General features: G+C 39.4%; 1 protein-coding gene across 1 annotated transcript in view; it reads right to left on the bottom strand.

Annotated features, from left to right (window-relative positions):
* The window catches only part of MUC6 (mucin 6, oligomeric mucus/gel-forming), an 82,113-nt gene extending 72,327 nt beyond the window's left edge, over positions 1-9,786 (bottom strand). The window contains exons 1-3 of the mRNA XM_080593831.1: positions 9,016-9,786; positions 7,010-8,785; positions 839-980 (exon numbers count right to left, since the gene is read on the bottom strand). Coding sequence (XP_080449957.1) covers positions 839-947 — 109 coding nt within the window. The 5' untranslated portion in view covers positions 948-980; positions 7,010-8,785; positions 9,016-9,786. The remainder of the gene's footprint in view (positions 1-838; positions 981-7,009; positions 8,786-9,015) is intronic.
* Between the last annotated feature and the right edge of the window lie 12,528 nt (positions 9,787-22,314).

The raw sequence follows: 22,314 nt of genomic DNA, 5'->3' as shown, positions 1-22,314 counted from the left end.
GGAAAGGAGTTAGAAGGAAATATTCCTAGACTGTAAAACATATTGCCATACAAGTGATCTTCCGCTCTCACAAAAATAAAATCAAATAGAATAAAATCAAATAACTGTGAAAAATTACAGGAAAAGAGTCAACGGCGTGTATTAAGTACTTTAGATATGATTTTTTGAATAAAGACCAGAAAATTCAACATTATGAACATATGACAGGAAGGAAAAGAGGGATGCAAAGAATGTCAGAATGAAAAGGCAAAGTATTATGTGTTCTACCTTACACGAATTTAATTAGCAATGCATTATTTCAAAATTAACCAAAAAATCAGCATAGGTGGAGAAGACAAGTTCCCATTTTGTCTGCTTGTTTCTCATCTTTCACAAAGCTGAGTCAGGGAGCAAAGGATCACATATACTGCTAAGCTTATTGCACACCTCAGAGGCTCCTGTGTGGTTGTTCAGAAAGCTGGCAGGCAATCAGGCAGGCAGATAGCCAGCTGGGTGCCCCTGCTGCCAAGCTGCTTTCTGAAGAAACTGACACTAAAACAGATACATGTTCAGAGGACTTTCCAAAAGTGGTAATTAATATAATTAATACAATAATTAATATATGTAATTAATTGTATTTTTTTTTTAAGCTGAGAAATACTCACAAAAAAAAACGTAACCAGCTTTGGCCTTATCATCAGCTTTTGTCACAGCTTTAGAATCCCCTGATACTTCGGATTATTCTCTGTGCCTTTCCAGTCGCATCTCTTCGTGCTCTTTGCACCCTTCAACTCCCTTACCCAAGCAGCACCTAAGAGAAGCCTAGTGTGACTGTACCATCAGAGACTAAATAACCCACCTTCTGATTTTAGTACAAATCCACACTTCCTGCTTTCCTTCTGGTCACCATAATCACGAGAATTCTTTTCCTCGGTATCTAGACAACGTTCTGCAATTCTGGAATTCATCAGTCAGTCTTCAAAACAGATGAGACACGTCACCTACAACCAGAAAAAATGCCATTGAGGGGATTGTTAGGGCTGACATTCACCTGGAGCCAACTCTGTCCTTGAGTATTTGACTATAGTATTTAAATGTAAATTTCATATAATAATGTAGGTTATGATTTATTGCAATGTACAGAGATATAGTGGCTATGGGTGTTGCGCAGGATTTCATTTCTTGTTTCAAAGTGTACGTAGATGGAAATTGAATATAAACTAAGAAATACAGAGTGCATATAGAAAAAACAGGGAGTGTTCTTTCACCGTTCCAAAAGTACTTTTGTACTTCAATGACTGTAAAGTCAAGTTTTTCCCATATACTTGTTTAGGAAAAAAAAAAATCATTTAAAATACATGCCTCTAAAGTGGTAAAGACTTCATCAGTTGGAACTTAACTTTTAATTACAGCTTTTTGGGGACAATGGCCAGAGACCTCCCCGTGTTGGCTTTATGCCTCTGGCATTCACTTTGATGAATATGTCAAATACTGTAGCTGTGGGGACCTCAGCTGGTGTCATTCACTCTTTGTATCCTGCCAGCACGAGAGGCTGAGAAAGCCTGCCACTCCCACAGCTCTCTGAAGCATATCTGCAGGCCCGAAGACAAACTTGGACAAAATATTTAAAGTGTTTCTGAGTCCTGAGTAAAACACGTGGGAAAAAAATAAAATAAAAAATCCAAAACCCACCAACAACAAAGCAAGGCCTGCCACTGTGAGAGAGAGCTCTCAAATGGCACCATGTTATCCTTCCTGCGCACAGAAACACAGGCAAGGCAAGCTCCTTTTTCTCCCACACTCTGTCCCCTATTCCCGAACTCCGTGTTGTTGATGATGGACTTGAAGCAGTTTGGATTCTGATTGCTGAAGTAGTCTGGGCTGCAGAGTTTGTTCTTTAACACCTAGCTCTAGTCAATTTAGTGATGGTGCTGACAGAAAAACACAGGATGAATGATACAACTGTGGAAAGAGAAATTGTAGAGGAAACATCTCCATTATTTGTACCTTTATTTTTTTCTCCTGCTACCTACGCATGGCTTTTTTAAATTTCCTTCAAACGTTATCATTATGAGGAAAATCTGTGCAGAATATCTTAAAACCAAATTCATCTTCTAGCAATTAACTAGTCTGTGGAAGAAGACATTGATTCTCTCATTTCATTTACTTCCAGCAGTGGGAATAAAGGTACTCCTTGCCATTGCTTCACTGTTTGTGATGATCTCATGACTCTACAGCTAGATTAGAGTTTATGATGAACTTGGTGTGCTCCTCTTTTTCCCCAAATAGAAAATGTTGTCACAAATTATGTTTTTAATTCCTAACATATTTTTTTCCCTTTTGGTCGTACTAGCATGGAGAACATTTATCCTGTGATCAAAATTTGGGAAGGCGCAGGTAAATGTTTTTTCAGCTTTTAGGCTTTAGCAATTAATCTGTACTCCTCTTCTAAGGGAAGCTCGGAGATCGCCATGAATCATGTATCAGCAGTTTTCCTGGGCAGTGTGCATTTTGATTCCATACAACAACAGAGCAAAGGAACAGAAGCCATTTAACATGAAAGCAGGTACAGTTCAAATGTTTCTAGCTTAGTTAGAACTCAGTTAAATATGTCAGATGAACAAAAACAAGCCCAAATTCTCCTAACCAATAGCCTCATAATTGCCATACAGCTGAGCTAAATCTGTAGTTTGCAATTAATGTTCAAACTGGATTTAGACAAAATAAAGTTATTTGCTACTTGTTACATCACAACTCTATTAATTAAATAATTAGATTTTATTATCAGATAAAGAATGAAAAATAAATATATTGTGTGTACTAGGAATCCATTAAGTACAAGCTTTGACCTCTACTGGTAAGGAAGTAAAATAAAACTTGTATTTATACAAATATTAAGAGCCAGGAACACAAAGTCAGTGGTAATCACATGTTTACATTGCACTTTAATGTGTGTGCATTTTAGAAAAGCTAGTCTCCAATTGATGCTATTATAATGTATCTGCTAAGATAATACCTTTGAGCATATACTTCTGTTTACCCTTTACTTGATACATTTTGATCCTTTTTGGTTTTATATGCATTTCGATTGACAAAAAAAAAAGGTGCTCAGTTTGTAAAAGCTCTTTGAATGATGAAAACATGTTGGAACAGATTTCACTTATAAATGACTTATATCTTGTTCTGAAATTTGGAAACTTCTTTCCAGTTCTAAAGAAAGGAAGTTATGGAGAGAATGAAACAAAGCTAAGGATGTAAAAAGTGTAAAGGGATTAATGAAGGTAGTTTCCACGCATTCAGCATCAAGAACAAAGGCTAGCATTGCCATTTTTCTATGGCCATGAGAGCACTACCTAAGGAGAAAAGTAAAGAGAATGCATGCATACAAACATGAGCTCTTCTGCAGCAAGAACAAACAACTTACATCACTTTTACATCTCTCTACTTTTGAATAGTAGAATGACAAATACATCAGCTGGCAACTCCCAATTACAGCTGCCTAACCCCCTGGTCTTGAGAGCTATGTTTCTGTCATGTCTGCTTCCATGAGCTGATCACTTAGCATAGTAGGACTTCATTGCAAGGAGAGACTGTCAGCCATTTTGTGCTGGTATTCATGTAGAATAAGGATGTCAGCACCACATCCTCTCACAAAGATGTGCCAATTTTTGTTCTTATGTTTCACCTTAACACATGCAACAAATTCAGATTTAAAAGCTCTTTGTTTCTGTGTATGATGAAATATAATCTATATGCTATTATCAGTCACACAGTTATACTAAGAACAGTTTTTCTCACAGGCAAAAAAGAACACAATTTGAAAATTCAGTGTAAATGCACATACATTTTAAATATTCCGAGGTTTCTAAAGCAGATTAAACATAATGATGTAGGAAGAACCAGTTGGAAAGTGAGACCTAAATATCAAACTATCTTGGCTTGGCAGTTTTACTTTTCTGTTTTTAAACTGTGCCTAATGTATTACTGAATTGCTACATTGTGCCATGAAGTTATATCTCTAATTCCTCAAACTTGGATCTACTCCCTTTCAGATCAAGGGTGTCTCATACGCATATGTACAGGCAAAATGTAAAATGTATTTCAAGAAGCTTAGGTAGGATCCACTTAATTACAGTCCTTGCATTTGTGAGTATGACTACTCCCTTGCACACTTTGTTAAAGTAATTGTTACACAACTAGTAAGTATTCTCAATGATTTGTTCTCAACCTATATTAGCCCAGACTTGCTTTCCTTTCAGGTACATGCTCCACTACTTGACTCAGAATCTCCAGTTTCTCATTGTTTTCAGTGTAAGAGCAAGGAGAGTGAGGAATAACAAAACCATGCCTGTATGTTATATAACTAAAATGCAATACAAACAAAGCATCTGCCAAATGTGATTTCTAAGGTGCAATATGCTGCTATTTCCCTAAGAAGTCAGATCATCTATTACTAAATGCATCTAAGATCTCATCTGCTTAAGATTTTTTTCAAATAAGCTAGATCAATTCAACTATTTTAACAAAGCTTAACATATTTTCCACCTGCTAAAACTTACTGTGCTATATAAATAAGCATATGTATGCATGCACACATACATATTGCTCTTTTGGATTTTTCTGGCCAGCCCAAAGAACAGCACGGCAGTCAGATTTGATGACAGCTCTATACAGGACTGAAAACCTTGACCAATTCAAATGCTTAATGTGGCACAAAGCATGTGGAAAAAAAAAAAAAATCAGAGGCAGATTTTGTTGCCTCGATGTAATTCTGGTATGATGTCCACAATTCTATTTGAATTAACATCACAGTTGTTCCAAGGCCTGTGACTGCCGAGCAGTATACAGTATACTTATCTTAGTTTCTCAATGAACTGTCAGTAGAGTACTTGCTTGTTGAGAGTATGTGGTATAGGAGAACTTGAAATTGCCTGTGGGAAATCTGGCAAGTTGAACTACTCCTGTATTTACATATTTTTAATTAAACAAAACTAATACTCTCATAAGGAGTACTGGCAGCTGTTGAAGTCTGGGATAAAACTCCCAAGCACTTTAAAGATATTATTCTGTAAGTCTGAAAAGCAGTGGAAAATTCGTATCTGAAAAGTACCAGAACATAAAGACCATTTTCAAAAAAAAAAGGGGGGGGAACTTCAGCATTCCTTTTATCATCTTTGTCTATCTTCCACACATTTCCCAGCAGAACCCATTTCATTTGTGCTTCATTGATCTTACCTCAAAGTTTGCATATACTCTCACCAATTACTACTACCCCCTCGCTGTGTGCGGCAGAGTGGTGCCTATGTAAACATGAGGATTTAAAGAAATGTTGTGTATTCCTTGCCCACACTATGGAAGCTTATGTTTCTGGTTACTTTGGGGTTTGGTAACCTCTAAGTTTTCAGTAAGCAGACATTGTAAAGCGTACATTTTATACAGAGCCAGAAAAGGATGGGAAGACTCTGTGTTATGCTGTCTTCTCCTGCAAGAACCACAAATATATATGCAAGGGAATTTAATCCTTAGAGCATCCTTACTGACTTCTGTTAGGCTTCATATAGGCAGCTGGGCTTTGAAGGCACCTTTATTCTGAGGACTAAGTCAAACTCAGCTTCAAACAGCATATTCCATTTCTATGAATCACAAATGCTCTATCGTATCTTCTGCTATATCCCTTTCATGATCTTGTTTGACTTTCTTCCTACAATGCATCAAGAAACAAAACTACACGTATGCCAGGTACTCTTCAATCCTATTCTTTCACAAAGGCAAGAAAGATGTATGTCACGTGGTTCTTGTCTAGAGCTGCTGTTTTACAAAGACCATGAAATGTAATAGAAACATTGAGGTCAAGGCCTTGCAGATGATACACGACAAGCAGCAGGCAGTCCTTCTCACTGGCATATTAAATAGGCTCTTGGATAAGCTTGTTCCTCCTATAGGTTAGCTTATTGAAAAGACTACCAACATTTGCCAGAAGAGCATTGCTAGTAACTACAGCCTTTTTCCACAGCTTTCAAGAGACTTTTAGGAATATTTACTTCAATAAGGGTGCCTGCTGAAGATAAGGACTAGGACATGGAACCAGATTTTAAATTGTATGGGAAGGCAGTATAGATAACAAAGGGCTACCTAATATAGACACGCACACACATTATATATATATATATATATAAAACAGAGGATATATTTGTAATAGATTGCTGAGGAGGTGCTCTGCAGCACTGTGCATTGGCTGCCATTTTCCCTGTACTAAAAACTTTATGTCCAGATACATTTATTCTTTCACTGGAAGCAGTGGGATAAGGCCATGTTATTGTCTGAAAAGATGTTTGGTAGCCTTATACCGAATGAGATAAAACCACTGGACTGCTGAAGGTACACTGCATGAAGGTTCTTTCCAATTTCACAGATAAAAACAGTAGACTTAGGACACTGTATTATTGTATTGCTATATTGAGTTGCGTCACTGAGATTATAACTCCCAACGTCTTTTTTTTTTAAACAATATGTGAAAATGACCATGATTGAAATTCTTGTAGGCAAGAATAAAAATCAAGAAATATCTCAGTGACATAAACATAATTCATCTCATCAGAATACCCTTAAGTGTTAGAGGCTTTGAAATACCTACTGCAATGCTCACCAGTGCGCACAGATATAAGAATTTAAGAATGGAAGTTAACTTCGGATTACTTCTTGTCAGTAAAGATATGCAGTCCTGTTCCTTTCATGTTGCCTTTCTACATATTGAGTCCATTTTTAAGCATACTAGTTTTCAATCAGTCAGGTGTTTGGTTCTACCAAAAAAATGTTCACACATAGGTAATGGCAAAGAGTGAAGGAAGAAAAACTCTCACTAAACTATGTACTGTTATGTATCATCATCTAAAATGTCTACTTTGTTCAGGAACAGTGATTGAGACAGATCCCAAACTATCTTTCACAGAATTAGAAACAGGAAAAATAACGAGGTAAGACTTTCTGGATTTGACAACAATGATGATCCACATAAAGACCAGTAGCTTACCTTGAGGTGGCTGAAGATCGATGTACAGTTGAATGCCTCAATGAACTGGGGATCCTTTGTTTGATCACCCATACAAAATGATATTGTACCCAAGCGTAGCAACAAAAAAGCAGAATGATAGCACAAGAACTCTGGGAAATTACACAAGTTATATTAGCAAGGTAGTTTGGAAGTATCTGTGACTTGTGACCTTACGAAATAACTGGTGTTTTTGCCAGAATCAAGTGTCCAAATATGCCAGCAACTTACTTTTAGTAAAGACACTCATGACGCTCATGAAATCACGAGTTGGAGACATATCTCCAAATCAGATTTTTTTTTTTAATTGGAAATTAGTTTTCATGGGGCACTCAAAACTTCTGTGTCATACCATGCTTTGTTGATATCTTCACTTTGGAATCATCTGAGAATGGAACTGCTGAACAGCATTAGAAAGTTTTTGAAATATATGACACTCACCTGAGAGTAGATTGGGTAAACTCAGTTTGTAATGTCCTGAAGTCAAAATCCTAACACTAAGTTCAAGTGTTTTTTTGTGTTCCTCAATTTTTATCACAATTTCCTACTTCAAATTAAAACAATTGCTGAAGTTCTTCCCTGGCTCTTTGACACTAGAGTTCTATGGATATCAATGCAAAAATAGGCAGAAGCATTCAAAACTATCAAAAACTGACTGAGATACGCTTCTGCTGTTTCTAATATGACAATCCAAGATCTTTAGTAACTATCTGTGACAATTTGACATTGGAGCTGCTCTCAGCCTCTCCTAGCTAGATGGGCCTGATGCACTTAAAGCTTACAATCCAAGAACACAGATGTGAACTGAACAAAAATACTAAAATAAATACTGTAATTGTGGCTCTGGGAGCTTGTTTGAAGTTAGTGTGGAGTGAAATACAGCGTTAAAGAGTAAATCTCTCTTTCCCCAAGGCCTACTCAGCTCTTCCAGTTGTGTCTTCATGCTATAGAACATTATACTAAATACAGATCCTTCACTGCATGCTTACTTACAAGCCATAAATAAATAAATAAAATCAGACATGAATGTACTGTACTGACTACTGATACATTCAAGCAGACTTAAGTCTTGAAAATGACTCAGAGTTTCAAAAGTAACATAGGTTCATGCAGGTGTGAAGGGGGTGCCTGATTAAAAAAACATCAGGTGAATTCAAAACAATTTAACCCATAAACTCATAATGAAATACCTTTACCACAGGCTATCATCAAAGAGGTTGGCTAATCACTTAAGCTATGTTAAAAGCAGCACATCCAAACACAATGCAAATTAAAATTGTTAGCCAGAAGTTATGCCTGCCAAGTCAGAACTACTGCAAGCACAGAGGAAGTGATAAACAACAAAATAGCTTTCCAAGATACTGTGTATGAGTCACTTATTTTTCAGTATTTCTCTGGAAAATGATCCAAATCCTCATCATGTAAGACTTCTATTGATTCTAAACAATTCATAGGCCCCTTTTAAAGGAAAAAAAAAAAAGAAACAAACAACCAAACAACAAAAACCCCAAAGCTTCCTGATATTCCTAGAATTGTACTTGTCATAACTTAAATTTTAGCATCTTTTCAAACATCTGCTGTAATATCCCCCATCCTTCAGCTATGGTTAGTGACTCACAGAGGGGTGTGTTTGGTAACAGCAGTGCCTTCACCTCATGGGCTCTGGGATTTAACCAGCACCAGCTGTGTCTGAGCTGTCGATGTTGTGAGCAGACTGTGTGACTGCCATTGTGACTTCCTTATTAAAAACAAGTTTTCCTGAAAAAAAAAGAAAAAAAGAAAAAAAAAGTGACTAGAAAAATTACAATTTTAAATGGAGAGGCTCCAAGTGTTTTTGATTAAAAAGAACTGGAGGGGACTGCAACAAATCCTCACCCACAGCATCCTCACAGCCCAGCCTTTCTCCCTGAGGCATGATTCCCCCCAGGAAAGCTCCTTGGCCTCCGCTGCCCTCTGCACAGTTCCCTCTGTGCTCCCAGGTCTCTCACCTCAGAGGCTCAGGGATCGTTTTTGCTTCCTGCTCTTCCCAACAGTTGCCCTACGCCTTGCTCTGAGGGGCTTCCTCACAGCACGGGGGCTTTCTAGAGCCTTCCAGCACCTTGCACGTGCCCAGTTTCTCTCAGGGAAAGCCCTGCCCCTTCCTGAGGATCGCAGCTGCCTTGAGGAAACGGGGCTGATTTCTTCTTCTGCCAGCCAGTCACCCTCTTTTAGGGCTGCATACTATAAAATTCAGGCTAACTTGCAGACAAGTGCATAAGATCTGTACTGTCCCATGTACTTTGAAAAAAACTGATTGGGGTGGTGATGGACTGATACGGTTTGCCAGATGCCTTGTGTGGCTTTTTGCTTCACATGCAAATACCAGAGGGATCCCTGATAGTGTATCTCAGTGGGGAAACATGCCAAGGTTAGATTTAAAATCTACCTCTTGTTTCTGTGTGCTGAGAGGTTTTGTGTTTTGTCAGAGGACGGGGAGCTGCCTGAATGTGACTTTGCTTCAAGCAGTCCCTGAGGGAGGTTCCTGACCTCTGAAGGGCAAGCGAGGTGCTCCCCTGTCAGTTGCCAGAGGCGGCTGTGCTGAGCCCTCCTTTCAGCGGCAGCTCACTGGTGTATTCCACAAATGGCTCTTCTGCAGTCAGGGGTCATCATTCCGTCTGTAATGCCTGTGGTCAGCCCGTCTGAGCACCCTGAAGCCGTCGCTCAGAGGGGACGCTTGCTGTGAGTGATTCAAGTAGTCTGCAGTGGCACTGAGCGTACCCTGGCTGGCTGCTTAAGCAAAGGTAGGAATAGTACATAAGCATTGGGCAAGACCATGGTTTTGTCTAAAATGTCTAAATTTGATTAAAAAATGTCTGTCTGTGATGCCCGTGTGAGCTGGTGGAAGTCTGTTTCAGGCCTGGGTTTATTTTCTGAGTCAGAGTGCATTGCCACAGCTGTTACGCTTCTGTTTGTTCTGCGTCTCAAGGGCAGCAACCTGACTGATTTTAACACCAAAGTTTTCTCATGTGGTTTTAAAATTGGTCCTGAACTATGAGAATATTGAGATGTCTCAAAAAAAAAAAAAAAGCCAATAAACTTGGTAAACATTAAGTGTCTCCTGATAGAAAACAAATTCTGACATCTATCAAAGGTTTAGTTGTATTTACAGCTGTATTTCCATAATTTCAAGGACAGTACACCCATCTTGTGAGCAAAAACCTCACCCAGCCATGTTTGTTCAGTTTGATTTGACCCTAAATCTTCTTTATTGGTAGCTTGCAATTATGAAACTTTCTATTGCAATGCATATAGATACAGAGTATCAAACAATTCAGTAATGGGATTGCTGTAGTCTATTTTGATTATTAAAGTATTAATTATCATTTTCCTTAAGTTCTTTGCTGTAATTTATTCAAAAGTATATACGTTCTATTTTAAAATCAAGTTACCTGTGAGATGTCTAAAAGTAGCATCTTTTTGGTGTAATTTAAATCAAGCATATTAAGAAGGTATGTTTGAGCTCTAGGCAAAGAGCAGAAAAATAAAAAATACAAATTTTAAAAGATATTTTTCATTTTGTAGGCCAGTCTTTTTTTTTTTCCTTCCTCCTTCTCTTAGCTATAAGTATTGTTGCTTTAAATCTACGGGGGACAACATGTACTTTGTCTCTGGACTTCAGGATTCTGAGTATGATAATAATCTCCAGTGTCACCTTTATATCAAGGAGTCCAATATAATTTTTAATGTTTGCTCTTAGCCGTGTTTCCAGGACTTCAATTCCGCAATCAATGTACAATATGTTTACATACTGCTAGTACTCAGTGAGTCACTATATCGTATTTGCATTCAGTGATGATGTTAATAATGCCAGATTAAAAATGGAATGGACCATCTCTGCACGGTCCATTCAGTTCTTTTATTTTTTTATTATTATTATTTTTTAATCTCATCTTGTACCTATTGTGTCTGAAGAAACTTCCTGGACACTTCTACAGATTTTGTTAGAAGGAGTAAATTGAAGCCTCTGAAGCAGAATAAATGTGGAGAGAACATCTCCATGCCATGTTTTGGCAGTACTCCTTTTGGGGCAGTTGCTGAACTGCTTATAGGAGAGCTTTCAGAGTAAAGCACTGCCTACCTGAGATAAGAACCAAGTAAAATAAATTGTTGTTTTCTTTAGCACTTTTAATAGATCTTGCTGGTTAATTTGTGCTCTCTGGATCCAAGCAGGTTCTGTACTTTTATTTAAAAATAAGTGGGGAAAGAAAGACTGTCATTACATATATAATATATATGGAGGTTATCAGGCATTATCTAGGCAACTAAATATTTACTTTTCATTAAAGAGGCTATGTGGTTGGACATAACTAGTATGAGATTTGTGAGGATGGAAACTCTTTTCCTACAGCACGACAGTAAATTTATATGCAGGGGCCATTCTCTGTCAGTGGGATTAAAAAATATATCTTTTTGCTGTGCGAGTGATCTTTTAATATTTCCCACAGAAAGTGTCATCCACATATGTCTTATTCAATAATCTTAAACAACCTTCAAAGTTTGGGGTCTATTTTGAGTTTCAGTTTAGTGTGTCATTTATTCATTCCTGGTTTCATATTTTTCACTTTATTTCCTTCCTTTTACAAGGGCTAGAAGTAATGCTAGCAGGTGTATAAAAGCATCTAAAAATCACAGAATGGTTGAGGTGGGAAGAGACCTCTGGGGATCATCTGGTCCAACCCTTGCTCAAACAGGGCCACTCAGAGCTGGTTGCCCAGGACTCACAGTCAACTTGGTGTCCACCAGGACCACCAGGTGTCTTTCTGCAGAGCTGCTTTCCAGCTGGGTGCCCCCCAGCATATGCTGGTGCATGGTGTTGTTCCTCCCTAAGTGCAGGATTCTGCACTTCTCCTCTTGAACTTGGTGAGGTTCCTGTCTGCCTCCTTCTCTAGATTATCTGTCTGAGTCCCTCTGGATGGCAGCACGACCCTCTGGTGCATCAACCAGTCCTCTCAGTTTTGTGTCATCTGCAGCCTCGCTGAGGGTACACTCTGCCCCATCATCTATATTATTAATGAAGATATTAAAGTGAATTCCCTGGAAACTGCTGTCAGGCAAAGCACTGAACACTCTCCTTATATATCAAGTACTCTTGTTAGATTTAATTGTTCGAAGTTATTTTGATTTGTTTTTACAATTCCAAACAATTGTCTCTGTATTTAGTAAGTATAACAGGAGTAGTTCTTTAAAGAGAATTATTACCATTGGTTGTTCAAATAGTTAAAAACTAATTTATTTATTTTTCTCTAGTGATCTTTTCTTCTGGCTGTCTGAGGACATGACTTGTGGCCTAGATCCCAGCAGTCCTTCCTCAGCTACCTCCTATCCTCATCTCTTTTCTGTGCCAAGGCTTCCCTTATTCTGGACCATACAAAAATATTAGACACACTGCTACCTCCTACTGCCCAGATGCCAGACAGAAGAAAGGACTGTAGTCAGTGGGATGCTACTGATTAGAAAAAAGTTGATGTCTGTAGGGCAAGGCAGACAAACTTTCACGGCAGTCAGAGATGCTAGGCAGCATTCTGCAGAAGGTCCAGACCTAGGGATCATCGGCAGAGCTTGGTCTAAATTCCCTGCTCTAAAATCACGTGATTCAGAGGCCATTTCCATTTTAATGCAGGCTTTTCCTGCAAGGGCTAAAATGATATGACTTGATATTAATTTGCAAGATTTGGTTTCTCTGCCTTCCCCTGAGTTCCACAGCAAGCTGACTTCTCCTTTAGGGTAGGATGTTATCATTCAATCTCTTCTGTTCCCTGCTTTCATTATTAACTCCCACTGCCACCCACCCTGCTTCTTTACACATCCTTAGCAGTGTTTAATTAACATTAATCCGGGCATTAAGAAACTTACTCGGTTTTGTGTGCCGACCAAACGATGAGGATAGCAGAAGCAAAGATAGCACTAGAACTACATATTGTTTTACTGTTTGTTTGACTGCTAAGAGTTTATGGCAGGACCGTATGTCTCCCAGGGTACCCATAACAGCCGTTTGCCAACAAAAAGTGACTACTTCTTTGCACCAGTCTGTCATACAAAAAACTAGATACAGGCTTACCATTGTTTTATTCACTTTGAGAACCTGTCATCCTGGATGACTGACTGCTTTTAACACCAAAAGCAAAGCCTGATATAACAGCCATCTTCTTCCAGTGCCTTGTTTCTTTGCTGTTAATGCAGTCCACGTGGTTTCTGTGTTGTCTCTGCTGTGTAGGCCTTTGTGTAGTTTGTGTGGGCACCACAGATCTGCAGCCTGAGAACAACTCCTGTTCCTGACAACAACTTTATGCTGCATCTTCATATGTGGTAACAACTGAGGAAATGTTTGTCATTTTGAGATTTATGCCTTTCAAGACAAGGAGGATTGGCAGCCATTCTGAAGAGCAACATTTATTGTAGTCCCAAAGCCTACTAGAATGGTGGCCTACTATCATGTTTCTTTGGGGTCAGTTTATAACAAAAGGTTGGCATCATCAGGGTATTGCACAATTTACAAACATGTACAAATGCGATTGCTGGGATGGAAAGAAACAAAATTGGTTTGCACTGCACCCTCTGAACATCCCCTCAGAAGAGTATGTAATACTGTTCAGCTGCATCTTTTCTTGAAAAGAAATCCCTAAAATTGCGGGAGTAAGTGATCTATTATGCTAAACAAAGAAGCAATTTGGAAAAAATTAATCCTTTCATTAGGCACAGCAAGCACTTACAAGGTAAAGGAGGAGGATATATTTTTACTGTTCTGGTTTATTGGGTACAAGATAAATAGGTAATTAAAATGGTACTTAGTGATACTTCAGTTTCACGCTAGCTCATGTGTTTGGGGGTCTTCATTTCTGCATGAAAGTCTTGGGCAGGACTTTCACTTGCCAAGCAGCCTAGGAGGAGAGTGTCATTCTGTGTCATGGTAATTCATGGGAAAATACTGTCTTCAGAAATTTGGGGTGTAAATATATATATGACCTCTAATCATGTTCTTCTGTGATCAGAAGTCAAAATGATTTGATAAGTGGCTTCTGACAGCCAGTAATATAGCAAAATTTTCTCTTGTCTGGCTGTAGGCAAAAGTTTTCCAGTTTCTCCTGCTGTGGGTCCGGAAATCCGTTTTATCGTAGAGAGAATCCGTGTGCCTTGGCAGGTCTGCAGTTCAAACTTGATCGCCCACCCAGAACTCCCTATTGAAATCCTCACGGAGACTTGGCTGCTTCTGCATGCACTCTACTGTCCCTTAATTGATTAATATTGCTTCATTTATAACATTCTGTAGGCAGAGGTGACATTTGTATGGTTACATTTGGATGGTGTGTGACATATTGCTGAGTACAGAATGGCTGTCACATTTGACAGCACAGTTACAGCACTACCCATATTTTATATGCAATTGTGAAAAGTGATTTGGGGATTTCTGAGTCTGAAAGCCAAATAATTCTTTCTTCAATCTGTGTACAAATGTACAAATGAATTACTTGGGGGGGGGGGGGGGGGAGGGAGGGTGAGGGAAGAGGAGGGGAGTTTTGCAAGTTTTCACTTTTATCTTCGAAAGTAACAGGCAGAAAATGAACCTGGCATATGTTAGACAAGCTCTACTGCTTCGCAGGAGTCATTCCCTGGATTATCACAGGTTTAGCATAGCGACATTTATCTACCTGTAAATATATGTTTATACATATGGATATGTTGCAGTTGTTGATGGAAGAACTGCAAAAACGTGACTCGTACTTTCCTGATAAGTATTGAGCAATAGGTTGCCGTATACCTTACTGGGAGATGAAGAGCAGCTGTGCCTTGTGATAAGTGTTTGGATTGTTTTGAATTCCTGCTCGTACATGAGCAAAGAAGTTTTTTGTAGAAATCTCACCACCAAATCATTGAATTTGCCTTCAGAGAATTTACCTTCTTTAATTTAAATTTATTTATTGTTAATAAATGTCAGAAAAGGAAACAAATAGCTGGGTTTATTTTTTTTTTAAGAAAAGCAAAGACAATTTCAGTGCAAGTTATCTTTTTTTTTTAATTTTAGATATTTAGTATGGTCTATTGTTATGACTTCTAAATAATCCTATGTTTCTTTACTTAGCATATATTTTAAACCAAAAATTTAAGAGCAATGAATCAAGGCCTGCTTTACATCCACATTCCAGTTCTGGAGTCACTGTCCCTTCAGCATTGTACTCTGGGGCCCAGATGGAGCTTCAAAAGGAAGGTGCAGCTCTGTAAGGCTCAGTCAGCAGGGAGCGCCTGGGGCAGGGGCACTTAGTCTTCACTCCTGTAGGAACACCATAGTTGTTGTGGAGCTGTACCTCCAAATGAAGGAGGCGTGGGAGGGGTTCAGACTGTGCAGAATCAGGAAGGATGACAGAGAGCAACTGGATCTTCCCTGAGAGCTAGCAGCTTCAGGAGCCTGATCCTTCCTCTGCGACGGGGGAGCAGGACAGCCCCTGCCTATGCATTCGGAAGGTGGAACCTCCCGTTATGACAAAGGATGGAAGCTGGTGACTTCTCACCGGTAGGAAGGCTCTTGCCCCACCTCGTGATTTGCACTCACAGAATAGGTTCACTGCTCTCGTAGCCGTTGGGGAGCTGGGAGTGCCAGCAAATGGAGCATCTGCAGTGGCTCACCCCGAGGCACTGGAAGGAAGGGCCAAGTGATCATGGGTAAAGACTCCTTACTGCAGGGGTTGAAGGAGACAAGATCTGCCAACCTGATTTCTTGTTCAGGGAGGTTTGCTGTTTGATGAGGGTTTGCAGTTGGGATGTTGTGGAGAAGCTGCCAAAGCTTGCCTTGCCCTCTGACTACTAAGCCCTGCTGCTCTTCCGTGTAGGTGCCAATGATACTGCCAGGAGTGACGTGGAAGTATCAGACTAAACATCTTTGGGGCAGTGATCAAGGGCATGGGGACGCAGCTGGTGAAAGGAGAACTGAGTTTAAAATAGTGAAAGATGAGATGAGTGGTGATGATAAAGGAGCAAGTAGCGAATTTCAGAAATAAAGGACCAGAATTTGCCGGAAGTAGCATTCAGATAATGATCTTACTTAATAAACATTTTTCCTCTGTTTGCATTGAGATATTTCTATTTTTGAAATGTTTAGTGATATTCTTTAAACTGCTATAGTGAATAAGACAAGTAGAACAATTTTAAGCTGTAAACAGTCATGGAATATATTCCAACCCTACAGAAAACAAACAAAAACAGCGAAATTGGTTTGGAAAAACCAAAATGAAATGCCACCACGAATAAAAGATGCTGATTAAAAAATGAGAAAATTGCATATACTCAATATAAAATACTGTACATTGGTATCTAGTAATGTTAAAAATAGTAGTGGTATGCTTACTTCAATGTCAACACCTAAGTGAATTTTAAAGAAACATTTGTTATCATAAACAATAATAGTATTTTAATTGTCATATTAATTCAAGAACTGTGTTGTCATTGAGTGCTCTGATTGGATCATCATCAGTTGCTGACTGTTATTTTGATCATCGTTTATGGAGAGGAACTAGCCTTACATTTTTAAAAATTAACATCTTGTCCATTGTCTTCCTGGACTAACTATAGATGAAAAGTAAAATTAAGATCTAATTTAAAATGTTATTCCAAAACCAAAACTGTAATTATAGCCTAATTATTAACCATGCAACCTTAAATCTTATAAATAGGATATCCTTAAATACATCAATGCAAAAGTTGAAGTCATGATATACTTTTGAGAAACCAGTAGTAGAAGGAATATAAACCCTTTTTTTTTTTTTCCATGTTCTTGGGGCAAAAACAAATACTGGAAAGATAATCAATTAGTCAGTCGTCTACTGACAGATTATCTTGGTTTTCTGTTTTCTCTAGAATAGTTAATCAGCCCAAAGGAAAGGATGTCAATGTACCCATTTATTGACTTTATATCTACTAGCAAATTAAAGTAGCATATTTTTTGTAGGATGACTGTTAAGCCCATTTGGGATGGGATGGGAAATCAGTCATCCACGTTGAGAGGCAGCTATAGTCTGGAAATTCCTATGCAATTTCTGTTTCTGAGGAAGCATCATTTTGCAGGAAGGATGTGCCTGTGACTACTGGTAGAATGTGTTAATTTGTTTGATACAGGGTCAGAGAGTGCCCTGGGAAACTGATACATATTGTAGACACTACAGAGATGCATTATGCGCTGCTAGTAGACCATCTCTGTTAGACAGGAAAAAAAAAAAAACACCTGTCTGAATTGCGGACAAAATGATGTTATTTATGCAAACGGTATTCATCAACTAAGTTTCATATCTTTATTTCAAGTGCCTGAAAAGTTTCTGATAGGGAGCAGCAAGGTGATTTTTACAGAACTCAGCTGAAATCTGCTTCTGAGCTACCACAACGGTTGTTAAAGCCAAATGAACACTGGAAAAAATGCCCAAATGACCATCTTTTCCTTCTCACGGCTCAAAAACTGGACAATAACACTGTTACGGTGAAATTTGAAGGTGCTTGGCTAAAAATCAAAGAAAATGGTAGCATAATGCTGTTTATATAGAATGAAGTATGTTCCAGGCAGTTGGATAGTTCTGAGTAATGAAGAGCCGTGTGCCCGTAATAAGTTGTACGCGCCATTGTGCAGCAGACAGGTAGGTTCTGTGTTATGGCTTTTCATGCCTTGAGCAGGTCTTTCGTGATATCTGGCTTCGTTCCAAACACCTACTCTTAAACTTTTAATGTCAGGTCTTGTGTAACTTCATAATTGTTCATAAATTAAGGCTTTTGTTGCAAGATGTAGGCTGCATTAAGAATGTCAACGAGAAATATGGCTTGGGTTTTACAAAAAATATGCTACTAGTTCATGGCTGAGTCATTTCTTTCTGTCATTTCAGGAGCTTAAAACAACACTGGGTATCTGGGGCTGATATTGAGACAGGGTTTTAACCTTTTCCCCATGTGTTTATTTCTATTGCTTTAATAGATAGCAAACATTCTGTAATCTTGGAGTCCAACATGATAAGATTCTTTACTTTTTCCCCTAACCCTCACGGCCATCTAGCCTGCAAAGTATCGTTTAATGTAGAGAAGAAAATAATAATAAAAAAGAACTGTCCACGTTTTCATAGTGATTAAATTTCGTGGATAAACTCTCTCTGTGTGTAGAGTCTGAGTGAACATGCTCTACGTGGCAGCCTTTTGTGGAAAATGGGAACAGCCTCTCCCTTGTCAAGAGATACAGCAGCTCCACGAATACCCCCTCATTTTTCGGAGCTTGAGATGTAGGCGAAGGACTTACAGCAAGAAATTCCAGCATTGGCTAGTGAGCAGTCCTGCTGCTAGTCCTAGAAGAGACAGGTCACAGATGTGCATTCACTTTTCTCAGCGTACCCTGTCCATGGAATAAATGGGGAAAGCTTTGTGTGAATAGAGCAAAATGCTCTGCATCCCTACTGAGCATTTACAAAACAAACCAAACAAACAAAAAAGCAGTTTATAGCACCTGAAAAATGTAGATTTTTGTCATCTAGTATGAATTGTCCCATGATCTATAAACTAGAAAGCATTTTGATGTTAATTTCATCAAAACTGAACAGGATTTTATTTGCAAAAAAATATTTCTAAGATATAACAGTATTCTGGCATTCTTAACTGTTTATGGTCAAATAGGGCCAGTAATACACATTAGTATAGTATTTTCTATGTGACAGCAGTTTGGAAATAATAAAAAGAACACAGAACAAGATAGAAAAGATCTTTTTCTGCAGTTCTTATAATTACTCCTAATAGATGAGCAGAATCACTGTTCATAATGTCAAGCAATGCCAGGCAATCTGTTCTGAGGCAGGGAATAACTCTTTATTTTTTTTACTGATGGGAACATTTGGCATTTGCAGTTGCCAGACTATACATATGTTGGCACCAGATAAATTCTCATTATGCTTCTCGAATATTTTCTGCCCACTGAATGACTTGTGGCTGAAAGCAAATCTGAAGAACTCCTGTTTTCTCCGAGAAGTTCATCAGAAAGACAGTTCTGTTCCCTACTGAGTCTGTGGGAATACAACCCCTCCATCTCTGCCCTGCTCACCATCAGGCTGCCTCTAGTCTGTGCAGCATCGCTCCCTTTTCTTCCCATTGTGATGCTGTGCAGCGAGATTTGTGGGACCAGAAATGAAGCAAAGGAAAAGGAGCACAGTTCTGGGGCTTCTTGGGACAGGCACTCATCTGGGAGGTGGAAAGACCTCTGTGTTGGGCCCTGCTCGCATTACGGTTCAACAATTTTATATCACACTGTCAGTTAGGAGTAATTCTGGAATCTGTGCCTGTATTACACTGTCGTCAGCATTACTACAACTCGTGCATATTGGGTGTCAGCTTAAAAAAGATTAAATTGTGTGTCCTAGTGGACTTCACATAACACCAGGCTGGAGAGGTTCATCAGCAAGAGAGCACAGCTACATTTCTTTGCACAGCAAGTAGTGCTAAACACTGACAGATCTCAGTGCTTAAAACCTGAAACCTATACCTTGAAAGATGAGTTTACACTCATTTTTTTCATTGTAGCTGCTTCTCAGTGGGGGTGCTGCTTACTTCTGTGTGCGTATCTGTTCACCACCAATTCTTAGGTCAGGAAATTGGAACTTCATATTTCTGAGGATTACATTATAACAAATTACTTGTGTAAGCAAATCTTACTTTTTTTTTTTGTAGTTCTGTCATGGCAGATTTTACTGACAGAAAGAAAGGGAAATCTTACTCCTGATAGTTACTTGTAACACGTTATCTTGCTTGTCTTAATTAGTCTCAGCGTGATGTCTCTGACTTCTACCTGTACCATGCCAGGGCAAGCAGTACTCGCAACGATGTGGTGCAAAGTTGGCTTCATGTCATTTTTTTTTCATCTTTGAGATCAGCTGCATCGCTGTCTGTGACAATCACTCCCTCAGCTAGTTCTGCATGCTCATGTTGCTTCTAATTATCTCTTGTTTTCTAATTATAGTTTCTCTGGGTGGTAGTAGAGCTCCTGCCCTTCAGGGATTGCCATGGTGTTGCCGCTCCAGGCATGTCACGATTCCAGAAAGTAAAATGCATGTTCGCTTTCCTCTGGGAGTAGCAGCTTGTTTTTATTTTGGAGCAAAGTCAGTCTCACCTTTAACAAATGCGGTAACATTGCAGAGGGTTTTCACAACCAGCATTACTTGCTTTTTACAGTGTGATGGCTCCTTTTTTTCTCTCTGAGTCATGCTGTCCTCTCCTGGGAAACAGTTACCGCCTGTATGTATCTGCCTACTATGTCAGGCAGAAGGAGAAACTTAAAACTTTCCAGTCCTCATTATTCTCCCATTTATCTGAGGCAAAAAATGAACTGGATTAATTTAAATACTGCAATTCTCAAGAAAATACTCCAAATCAGATCACGGACACGATCTCGATGAACACTAATTAGTTGTCTCATGGCACTGAATCTGGACGATTAATCATTGCGTGGGGAAGTGCCTGCAAAGCGTGATTCCGGATGCTTGGAAAGGCCATATCTGAAAGCCCTCCTGTCACTCGCATTTCAAGGAAGTCTGTGCCAACCAGCTTTTCCTACTGGTAGTACTCTGAACGCTTCCCCAGAGAGGCTGTTTGCTGGTGATTGCAACAGGCTCCCAGCAGGTCTGTGGCTGTAGAGCTGTGAACAATGCCAGGAGAGAAAGTTGGTTAATAAGTTACAGTGCCCTCAGGTTAGTTTATTGTGAGTGACCTGGATCATGGTGCGTGCTTTACAATGCAGTGGTTCGCAGCGTCTTGTTTCAGGTGCCCACTTTGAAGTACAGTGGGATATATGCAGTCAAAAGCTGATGGGAAACCAGCAGCTCATGTACATTACTGCAGAAAAGTAAATAGCAAACTTTGAGAGGTCACAGACTGTTTTATTGCTGTTTTTTTCCTCATTTTCTTTTTTTTTTTTTTTTTAGGATTATGGAATTTGGGCAGTACAATTGGCTGACAGAGGAGCTAATTAGAGGTCACACAGGGCATGAGACTGGCAACTGTCACCCTCCTAAGGGAACAAGCTTGAGTCTGTATTCATTGGTCTTGCCCGGGAATACAGGGTGCAAACATAATGATGCAGAGAAACTGATCTTGCTATTTGCAGATTTCCTGCTCCTTCCCTCTTCCCTCGGTCAGTGATTTTCTACCAGGAGAAGGTCCTTATTATTTTCCACTTTCTGTGCAATGTCTCTATTTTCTCAGCCCCACCATATGTTGGCAGTAAATTTTGACAGGATACTGCTGCTTAATGTTTATTCAAATAGTTTCATCTTTGGAACACAGTATAAAGGCTGTCTGCTGCTTACACTTTCCCACAGTGCGAGGGAGGAAGTGGTGTTAGTTTCCCTGTATAGGTGAAGAAATGGAGAAGTGACTCATCCGAGATTGCACAGCCTGTTGGCATTACTGCTAGAGAGAAGGCTCGGTACAAAACTGTCTCTGAGAATGGTACTTATATGGAAGGAATTCACCTTTTCAGTAGGAAAGCGGCGTTCTTCTGATCAGAGTTGCTTAGAATATCCTTTTCAAGCTCCTCCTCTCCATACTGATCAGTTCCATCCCCAAATTTCTGACACAGCTAATCCCCTGCTGAAGCTGGGGCTTCTGTCTGCAGTGATGCTTTGGTATTTGCCTTCTTCCAGTCAACCTTTTTGTCCATCATCGCTTGCCCCACGTGCTCACTTGCTTTATATCTACTGAGAGGAGAAGTGCGTTGCAGAGGAGGTGGCTGCTAGATGTGAGTGCTGGAGGGGTGCACCAGGGGACAGCTGCCTGACCTGGCAGCTTGGGTGCCATGCTGGGTAAAACATCCTTCTTAATTCTATGGCTTAGAAATAAGGATATGATTTCAGAGGTTCATTGTGTTTCCCCACATCAGCTGATCTTTGAAAATCATGTTCCCAATCTGAAGCAATGAAAGGTAAAACGGGTTAGCTTAAATGACTGAATAAATTGTAGAGTTTAATATCTGAATGATAGTACTGTATAAATTACTTTGTTTTACCCACAGCTCCACTAATTCAACTTACTCTGTCACCTAGCATCAGTTCTTTGTTTGCCAGTGGTGGGGAGGGGGAGAGGTGGAAGAGCATGACAGGCAGCTTTATCAGTCACCAATTGCCTCTGGAGTGAGCGCTGTCACAGTGAGAAGCTGGAAGCAGCTGCTGCAGCAAGCATCGTGCTGCAGTGAATCAGTGAACTGAACAGCTGATCACAGTGAACCCCGCCGATGTTATGAATTACAC

This window comes from Anser brachyrhynchus, assembly GCF_964034855.1.
Source record: "Anser brachyrhynchus genome assembly, chromosome: 5".
Classification (NCBI taxonomy): Eukaryota; Metazoa; Chordata; class Aves; order Anseriformes; family Anatidae; genus Anser; species Anser brachyrhynchus.
The sequence above is the reverse complement of the archived record's forward strand: the minus strand, read 5'-3'. Positions and strand labels throughout refer to the sequence as shown.